The 10,556-nt window shown below is 36.6% G+C and overlaps 1 protein-coding gene across 4 annotated transcripts in view; it reads right to left on the bottom strand.

Moving 5' to 3' along the window:
* Window positions 1–2,593: 2,593 nt before the first annotated feature.
* The window catches only part of BLNK (B cell linker), a 75,143-nt gene continuing 67,180 nt past the window's right edge, over window positions 2,594–10,556 (bottom strand). For all 4 annotated transcript variants that reach the window (XM_081823732.1, XM_081823733.1, XM_081823734.1 and 1 more), the window contains 3 exons: window positions 10,106–10,189; window positions 8,170–8,325; window positions 2,594–2,982 (listed from right to left, as the gene is read on the bottom strand). In XM_081823732.1, coding sequence (XP_081679858.1) covers window positions 2,863–2,982; window positions 8,170–8,325; window positions 10,106–10,189 — 360 coding nt within the window. In that variant the 3' untranslated portion in view covers window positions 2,594–2,862. The remainder of the gene's footprint in view (window positions 2,983–8,169; window positions 8,326–10,105; window positions 10,190–10,556) is intronic.

The raw sequence follows: 10,556 nt of genomic DNA, 5'->3' as shown, positions 1-10,556 counted from the left end.
CAGGCCAACCCATCCTCCCACCCCCCTCCCCCCCAGAACCCTCAGTTTGTTTTTCAGAGTCCATCGTCTCTCATGGTTCGTCCACCCCTCCGATTTCCCCCGCTTCATTCTTCCCCTCCCGCTACCTTCTTCTTCTTCTTTTTTTTTTCTTAACATATATTGCATTATTTGTTTCAGAGGTACAGATCTTAGATTCAACGGTCTTGCACAATTCAGAGCGCTTACCAGAGCACATACCCTTCCTAGTGTCTATCACCCAGTCACCCCATCCCTCCCACCCCACCCCCCACTCCAACAACACTCAGTTTGTCCACTGACTACATTTTATCTCTGCAAAGGAGATTTTGGTTAGTGGACTAGAAATTAATATTTATTAGGCACAACTAATTGTCCGGTATTTAACATATACTAGCTTATCTTAAATCTTGTATCATTACCAGAAAGATATCACTTTACAAATGTATAAACTGAGGCTTACACTGGTAAGAACATGCCTGATAACATACTCATAAATGGTAGGACTAGGGTACCCGGACCTAACTCTGAAGCTGGTACCACCTCACCTTGTGTTTAGACACAGCTGCTAAATGCCAAGGGCATTCAGTGCAACTAACCTTGCTGGGAGGCAAGTCTTCCAGTGGCTTCCTGCAACACTGCCTGGAAATAGAGGCTGAGTTATAGGGCATGTTAGGGCCATTTTGAAGGACAGGAATTCAGCCTGGCTTAAGATGATGTCTCATTGACATCTCTACACTCTGTTCCCTGCGACTCCCTTGTAGGCAAGTTTGTCATGGCTGCAGTGGGACTGGTTTAGCTCCAAGACTGCAGGTTTATCTGAACCATTGCTCTGGCTGACTCATTATGGCACACTTCAGGCTTCTGGTGGCCCCAGCCTCCTCTTCCCATCTCTCGTGTACATTTGAACAAAGGAACAGTCCTCCTCCTACTGCAGCTGCAATGGAGTTTGCAACATCCTTGATGCACAAAACAGGAAGTGTAGTGGTTTGTTTCCTTGAGCTGCTACGCAACGTACTTCTCCTTGACTAGCAACTTTTATTCTACCACATAGCTTGCCTGAAAATCTCCTGCAAAACCACTTGTTTGTCAGGTACTGCAAGTCAGAGACAGGGCCTTTGAGATCTCTTGAAAGCTTTTCTAGTTTCACGGCGTAGCCTAGGAAGGTTTTAGAGAAGTAGGTAGGGCCATCCCCTTGTAACAGGTAGGGGGAAAAGACTGCTATCTTGGATAGGGTGTTTCTCCAGCTTTGGGGAGAAGTGGATTCCTCAGCAGAGACTGGCTTATCTCCCAGCAATTTTCCCAGCCTCTGCTCCAAGAAACATACCCTAGCAGTGCTGAATATCAGTCGACTGGATTAGTATTATCTCATGGCTGTTCTCCATCTAGCTGGAATAGGCTACCTGGGGGAGGAGAACAGGGATGGATCCAAAGAGGTTGCTATGGAGCCAGGATCACTGTGGTAGCAGAAGGAATTAGTGAGAATTTACTCAAGTAGAAAATAATTCCATATAACACTGAGGAAAACTGAAACAGAAACCTCATACTTCACAAATAGATGCTTTGCTTTACAAAAGATAAACCCAGTTTTCTTTAAATTATGAATTACCTAACATTTTAAATGATTCCATTGTTTTCCTAAAAGGAAAAAAGAACCTTTCCATACAAGATTTCCAAAACCCATTTATATTTGATTTCACTGTCAAAAATGTATACAGATTATACTAGTTTCCTAGGGCTACCATAACAAAGTATTATACATTGAATGACTTAAAAAAAAAACCCAGAAATTCATTGTCTCCCAGTTCTAGAGGCTAGAAATACAATTATCTTTGCAAGTGGGTCTGTGTGTTACTCTGAAATATTGCCTGCCTTCTAGTTTTTCAAAATCTTTTCAGATTTTGCTATCTTATTCAGTGATCAAGTGTATTCCTCACTTAATTATTAGTTTATCTTAATTAGTTGCTTTATCATTTAAGTACCTGTTTAAAGTACATAGTAGAATGAAAAGCTTTGATATAACAAAGTATATTACATTTCTGGGGTGATCTAAGACCTTGGATATGACTGTTCATAATGGTATCTCTTTCATTCCTTAGTGTTCATCAATGTCTGCTTTCCTGCTCTTGTTCTGTGGGATGTTTCCCTAGTTTTTCTCTCATCTCCCTTTGAACCTCATATCAAGCTTAGGGCCCATTTAATAGACATGCAGATCAAAGAGGGTATAATTATTTTTAATAAGCAAAGCTAACAACATAATTGTGGACAAGAACTTCTAGAAAGTTCATATCTATATACATCTCCTATGGCTTAGTTGCAGTTTCCCACTCACAAAATGGACATCCCCCTTAATCTGCACTTATAAATATTGCACATTATCTATATTTTATTTTCTACACATTACAATTTCAACCAAGACATAATTGTCAAGCATTGGCAGTAGACATTACATTAGCGTACCGGTGACCATTGTGGTGACCCAAATTTCCAGCAGCTTTGTTTTAATCCAAGAGTATTATTTTCTTATTTTGAAAATAGAGTGTTATTTTCTTACATGACTAAAAAGACTTTACACCTATTTCTTTTAAATAAAGACGTTTATTTGGAGAATATTAGTAGCATGATAACTCAACCTCACCAAATATTCACAGTTCATCAGGTCAGGCAATAGAACAAGTCCATGTGGCTTCTTATAAAGAAATGGATGACCACCTCAGTAGCTGCCTCCATCTTCTATCCTATTACTGGATGATTCAGAATTCAAAATATGAAGTTTGGGGACTTTTTCTCAAAACTAGAAATAAGTAAAATGTCTGAAGCAATGATGTTGACCTTTTTCAAAAAAATCTATGAAACTTTAACTGCATATTTCAGTCTTGTTGAATCTTTTGTATTATTCTGACTGTCGATAAGAACCAGAGGGCTATGTTGATGATTCTTGATAATTTCAGCAACACTTCCAAAGTACTAGAGCAAGAAAACACAAATGAATTAAACATTGGAATTTATGTTAACTTTAAGCTCTGCTCCTCCAATCTTCTCCCACTTTCTCAAGTTAGTCAACGTTACAGCTGACATTCTACCCAAAAAAGTTTCAGCTGACATTCTACCCAAAAAAGTCTAATTTAACAAAGGCTGGAATCTTCGAGGTGGCCGACTCTGGCCTTGCCTGTATTCAGTTACACTAAAAACACTGGCAGCCTCAATTAGTGTAACCACTTAGAGAAATTACTTCATCGAGTTATGATGTAATATTTTAATGACTTTTTATTTAGTAACAAGTGTAAAACTCTCACACACTGAATTTCTCTACATTCCTTACAAAATATAGATTATCTGTTATGTTGCACAAGTATTAGATACAAGAACTGATGTAATAAATTAGCCCTAGAATTTAGTATCAGAAAAGAGTTATTTCCCAGATTAATTCATGCTTGTTTTGTTTTTGTTTTCCTTTTTAATAAATAAAGAAAGCTTTATAAATTCTCATATTTCAAAAAAAATAAATTCTCATATTTTCATTTTTGCTCTAGCTCCCAGAGCTAATTTATAATTAGTTTAGATTTAATTAATAATGGAATCCATACTAGGCTTTTACCATACATATTTATTTTCCTGTGTGCTAATTCCTATTGTCTATGGATTTTAATTTAAGGTTATCACAAATATTCTCCTGAAAAATTATCAAAATTTTAAATGAAAGAGAAAATAAATATAACACAGAACAAGAAATGCATTGATTATATAAAAGTGCTACAAGCTCATAATCATAAATAAGTGCATCTAGAGTCATTTTCAAAAAAGCAGTAATTATTTTGCAACACTGCCATAAATTTAGCAATTATCACCAATTGATGTATGGTCTTTTAATTTTTCATACAAAGACAAATATCTAGAATAAAAGTTTTTTAATCCTTTAATTAATTATTTGGAAAGCTTCCACATATCTATATGCTGAATCAAATATTCAGAATACTGGTCAAATTTTTCAAATGAAATACCAGTTGTCTTTTAGATAATTGGCTATCTGAATATTAGGTTAGGGAGGAGAGATGAGATACAGGGACCTTCGAGCATCTTTACTCTTTATTTCTGAACTTGCTCTTCAATCATTCAGCCCTTTTGCAATTGCCAATGAAATTCTTTTATGATATTCATAAAGACATTCATCCTGTTTGCTTGGGATAGCATGTTGTTAACTTGAATGCAGTTGGAAGTTAAGTTGATGGACTAAAGAACTAGGAAATGAAATGGCATGGCCTCTTTGAAGTGGATTCCAAGCGAAAAAGTGTTTTCTGAACCCAGGAAACACAGTAGAGAGTTGCTATACTTACACAAACAAACATCTCATTCTGTCATTCCAGTCCTTGAATATTTTTGAGTATTTCTTTGTTGGAGTGTTTGCAGATTGAAATGTTTGAATAGGGAGTTGAGTAGAGTTGAAATGTGTGAAGTAGGGAGCATAGTTGAGGCATACTTAACATAGAACTGAGCATAACTTAGTTGCAGTTTCCCCTCAGTGCTTTTTTTTAAAAAAAATGTCTACAGTAATTCATTGTACTTGAGATATTCATACATAGACAGAAAAACAACTTGTTTGATAACTCAAAATCTCATGGTCCATAAAATAAAGCAAACATATATCAAAGCTAGGGGCGCCTGGGTGGCTCAGTCGTTAAGCGTCTGCCTTCGGCTCAGGTAATGATTCCAGGGTCCTGGGATCGAGCCCCGCATCGGGCTCCCTGCTTGGCGGGAAGCCTGCTTCTCCCTCTCCCACTCCCCCTGCTTGTGTTCCCCTCTCTCGCTGTGTCTCTCTCTGTCAAATAAATAAAATCTTTAAAAAATATATATATATATATCAAAGCTATAAAATTACTTAATACCATATTTACATAATGCCAAAACAACTGCATAAAATTGTTAAAAAATTAATCAATTGGTTTCTTTTTCTAACCATATACACCCAAACACAAATACAGGGAAAGAGACTTTTCACGATATCCACATTGTTGATATCATGTAACCAGAGTTTTCATTTTCCATTCAAGTGTTCAGTATATGGGAGAAATAACCTCTTTATTATGTATATAAAAAAGAGTTTTAATGGACCCTGTCAGCACTTCCAGATACCATTATAATAATATGCTATTTGTTTTGGTATCTATAGGCTGGATATGTGGGGAGTGGGCTGAAGTTCTATTCATCCTGTCATAGGGACAAAGACTCTTTAGGCCAGAGGAATCACTGTTTACCAGAGTTTCCTTAGCAGGACAAGAGTCCAGAGCCCCTATGGGAGCTCAAAACTTAAGAGAATTTCAGGACCTCTAAACAGGACAGCTCCTTCTCCCACCCTTAAGCTTCTTCTAACAGTACTGGACCCCTGCCTGGGGAAGCTTAGAATGAAACCATCCATCCAGAGTCACTCTGTCCTAAGAGGATCACCACTATCTATTACACTGATTACTACTGAAGAGCATTTATTTTAAAGATTTGTCAGATAAAGGTTTCAGTGAGAATGAAGGTTTTTGTGAGTAGGGAAAAAAAGCAGACAGTTCTGTTAAAGTTTAACTGGTATTAAATGATAAAGCAATCTATATTTTAAAACCCAAGTTTGGTCTTGATCTGAGTTTTTGTGATTTCAGATTCAAGAGTTTTGCATATTCTAATTATCTTAGACTTTATTAAAAGCAAAATAAAACCCCAAACTATAAAACTCCTAGAAGAAAACGGGGAAATCTTCATGAGATTGTATTTAGCAATGATTTCTTGGGTATGACACCAAAAGCACAGGTAACAAAAACAAAAATAGACCAATAGGACTACATTAAATTTAAAAACTTCTGTTCATCAAAAGTCACAATCAATAGAATGAAAAAGCAGTTCATGGAATGGGGGAAAATATTTGCAAATCATCTATTTGATAATGGGTTAATATCTAGAATATATAAAGAACTCCTACAACACAAAACCAAAAGATCAAATAACCCAATTTAAAAATGGACAAAGGACTCAAATAGACATTTCTCCAGAGATGATATACAAATGGCCAACAAACATATGAAAAGATGCTCAAAATCACTAATCATCACAGAAATGCAAATCAAAACTGCAATGAGATATCACCTCCTATCCATTAGGATAGCTACTATTTAAAAATCCCAGAAAATAACAAGTGTTGGTAGGCATATGGAAAAGTTGGAACCCTTGGGGCGCCTGGGTGGCTCAGTCGTTGGGCGTCTGCCTTCGGCTCCGGTCATGATCCCGGGGTCCTGGGATCGAGCCCCACGTTGGGCTCCCTGCTCAGCCGGGAGCCTGCTTCTCCCTCTCCCACTCCCCCTGCTTGTGTTCCCCTCTCTTGCTGTGTCTCTCTCTGTCAAATAAATAAAATCTTAAAAAAAACAAAAAAAGTTGGAACCCTTGTGCACTGTTGGTAGGATTGTAAAATGAAGCAATCATTATGGAAGGCAATATGGCAGTTCTTCAAAATTTTAAGATAGAACTACCATATGATCCAGCAATCCCACTTCTGGATATATATCCAGAAAAACTGAAAGCAAGGGTCTCAAAGAGATATCTGCACACCCATGTTCATAGCAGCACTATTTACAGTAGTCATCAACAATAACTAAAAGTCTATCGACAGATGAATGGATAAACAGAATGTGGTGTACAGTACAAAGGAATGCTATGAAGCCTCACAAAGGAAAGAAATCCTGTCACATACTACACAATATGGATGAACCTTGAGTATATAATGCTGCATGGAATAAGCCAGTCACAAAAGGACAAGCATGGTATGATCCCACTTATATGAGGTATCTGAAGTAGTCAAATTCATAGAAATAGAAAGTAGAATGGTGATTGCCAGGGACTGGGAGAGAGTGGAAAAGGGGAGCTGTTTTCAATGAGCATAGAATTTCAGATATGCAAGATGAAAAGTTCTGGAGATCTGTTTTACAGTGTTGTAAATATACTTAATACTACTAAACTATACACTTAAAAATGGCTAATATGGTAAATTTTAAGATATGAGTTTTTTTAACCACAATTAGAAAAAAGCGAAATAAAGAATACACTCATTGACATAGACCTTACCAGTTTGTTTTACAAATGCAACTCTCCTGCCTGTAATCACTCAATCAACAAATAAATTCATTCATTTAATAAGTACTAATCAAGTATCCACAGAAGGCAGACATTCAGCTATGGTTCTGGAAATACAGAGATGAGCAAGACCTAGTCTAGTCCCTGGTATCACCTAGTGGAGAGGACAAACACTTCAGCAATTATGATGCTTTCTAACAATTCAAACACTTTCTAACAAGTGCTGGGTTTGGAATGAGTATAGTTCTTTCTGAAAGAGTATTGAAAATAAATATTTACTAACTTGAATTTTTTAAATGCTATCTCCTCTGCTTAGATTGTTCCTTCCACTTTCCTCCTTCTCATCTTTAACTTTCATTCTACCTACTCAAACTCAATCTATCATTCAAGGCCAGAACAAGTTTCACTCCCTTTCTGACCATTTATGGATTATTCCAGCCCATATTTCAGGGTTTTCTTATCAAAACAAGCTGGCTAAATAGAGATATGGTAAGCATTGAGTTTGGTCCAGATTAAAGAGGAGTTGGATTTCATATTTGGTTAGTATTCAAGACCTACTGTAATGCTTTTCTCTTGCTACAGGCCCCAAAACTCATTCTGGTCCAAGGGCTATAGTCTAATATTTCAACACAAGTTTCTGTACCTCCTCTGATCCTTCCCTGGTCATCTACTTTGGTACTTGAGTTGAGATCCTAGTTCTTGACTTAGGAGCTCTGGACACTGACCTTGATTCTACTTGACACTTCAACTTTGACTTCTATGTTTCACTGAACCAAAATACTGAATCAGAGTGCACTAAGTAACAGGATAAAGGGACTTAGAAATGCAGCCTTTATGCCATACAAGTCTTTCCTCCTTTCTGTTTTCTCATAGAATATGCTGCCTGAGCACAGTATTTTATCTTGTACTCTTTTCTTTTCATGACATGTATGCAAGCCTTGCACCAAGTACTCTTGTATCCTTTCTCCCCATCTCTAGCACATAATACACTATGATACCATTGTGCTGAATCCATAGTTATAGAGTTGGATTAAAAGAGAAGTTACTGACCTCTTCACCATTTTTCTTTCTGCCCAAGGCATACTGCTTTGTTGCCTCAATAAATCTCACAGGGATATTATATACTCGCTTATTAAAGAATACAACTAGTGTATATGGCTGTTTGGAATCATGGCCAGAGCTTTTCCGAATAAGAAATGATCCATCCTGTTTATTAAAAGAAAAACACATTATGGTGAGTATTACTTAGGTTTTCACAGGTTATAAATCAGTTTATACCTATGTTATATTCAAAAGGTAATTATTGAGCTATATGATTTTTATTATTGATTACAGTTTATTATTTTCCAAGAAAATACTTCAGTAAAATATATACTTATAGAAAATCCTGAGTGAAGTCAATGCTAGCTTTTTGATGCATTTATATATTTAGAAATGTATGAAGGGACACAGTAAGATTAAAGGTAGCGAGCACTCTTGAACTAGGAACCATGTCTACAAGTTACCTATGAATAAAAAAATATGAAACAAATTCCATTCAAAAGTACTATGAGAAGAAAGCTGAAATTGGGAATCAAAACATTTCAGCTGATGAAAACTCTCTTCCCTAAAACTTATATTGAAGCAGAAAAAAAACTGTAACACAACATACCAATTTAAATAAATATTTTATAAAATACTCTAGGGGTGCTTGGCTGGCTCAGTCAAAAGAGCCTGTGACTCTTGATCTTGGGGTCCTGAGTTCGAACCTCATGTCTGGTGTAGAGATTACTTAAAATGAATAAATGAATTTAAAAACTTAAAAAATAGATTAAATGTTCTAGAATCATAAATCCAAAAATTATGAACAAAAAATGGATGAAAAGCAGAAAGAAGAAATGCAACAAGAGTTGATCAAACTCAGGAAGGAAACTGAAGAGAAAGGCAAACCTATTTCAGAAATGAAGAAATTATAAGATGCCCAAGGGACAATACCTTTAAATGAAGATATGATAAATGACTGAAGGAAGGCAAGGAAGCAACCCAGACAGGGGGGAAAAAAGGAGATTAAAAAAAAAAAAAAAAGAAATAAAATAGAGTCAGAGTGGTTGGAATGAAAGAAAGACAAAAAAGGTCCAAAATGCATGTAATTTGAGTTCTTAAAGAAGAAAAATAAAATAATAGAACAGAACTACTTTTTAAGACTGGAATTTAACAAAATGTATTGGAAATAAGAGGAAACTTAAATCTATATATATTGAGAAGGGTTCCATCTATCTGAAAAAATTGACCTGAAAGTCAACTCAGAGACATATTCTGGAAAACTATTAGACTTTAAAAACAAAAGGTCTGCAGAGTCTTCTGACTAAAATATGAAATTATATATAAGGGCAAGAAAATAACATTAGCATCAGACTTTTCAAAAGCATACTATAAAACAAGGCAATCCAGTGGAGCAACACTTAAAAACTCAAGACAAGGATTTTATAACCAGCCAAGATATCCTCCAGGTTATCAGATTATGAACAGCTTTGAATGTGCAAGAACTCAGGGAATAATGTAAATATAGTCCTTCCTGAGAATCTATTAAAAGGTGAGCTTTGTCAAACAAAAAGAAATAACTGGGGAAGCCAGCAAAGGCCATCTTGACCTCAATCTTTTAACCCATGCATTGATCCAAAATAGCCTGTTACTTCTCACTCCTGAATGGATCTCATGTAGCACCAAACCTTACAGAGATCTCCCCCTGGAGACTTCTTCTCTCCCACTGATTGGAGAACAGTGGGGCTTACAGATCCTTGCAGAGAAAGGACAAGCACAAATGAGATGGAAGAACAAAGAGGGAGATGCTAGAGAGAGGAGAGGATGGCAATTGCTCTTGAATAAGTAAATTTTAAAAAGGCCTGCATCCATAATTGTTGCAATTCTTTAGTCAGCCAATTGTTGGGAGGACAGCTGTGCCTATTATAGGCTGAGAGCAGAATATGGGACTTAAAAATGGTCAAACCTTGTTTGATCTGTATAAAGCCTCTTCAGCAGACTTCCGATCGCAGGCACCAGCGTACCATTGCTTGCAGTGAAGGTCCGCTTCCTGTGAAATGGAGGGCATTGCTAAGCATGAGATGGCCCTTCAATAACACGGCACCTTCTGTGCACTGAAAACAAAGTCCCATTTTGCGTTACCAAGGCAGACCTAACTATATTTGGACCAGCAATTTAAAAATGAGTTTTCTGCTTCCTTTGATCAGTCACAGGATTATATAAATGACTTTTTTCTCATTTGGCCTTAGCTGCTAACTTTAGTACTTGAGCATTATTATCAATCAATCAATCAAACAATCCTGCTGGATTCCTGAGTCATTTACTCCTTTCTCCTAAATAAGTTATAAGCTCCCTGTCTATCATGAGCTTACGGTTGTTGCTTTGTAGAGTGCTTCTAATTTCCGAAGCGTTTTCAC

Source organism: Leptonychotes weddellii, chromosome 6 (genome assembly GCF_054177405.1).
Source record: "Leptonychotes weddellii isolate Sample4059 chromosome 6, ASM5417740v2, whole genome shotgun sequence".
Taxonomy (NCBI): domain Eukaryota; kingdom Metazoa; phylum Chordata; class Mammalia; order Carnivora; family Phocidae; genus Leptonychotes; species Leptonychotes weddellii.
Note: the sequence above shows the minus strand (reverse complement) of the source record. Positions and strands in the feature narration are given on the sequence as shown.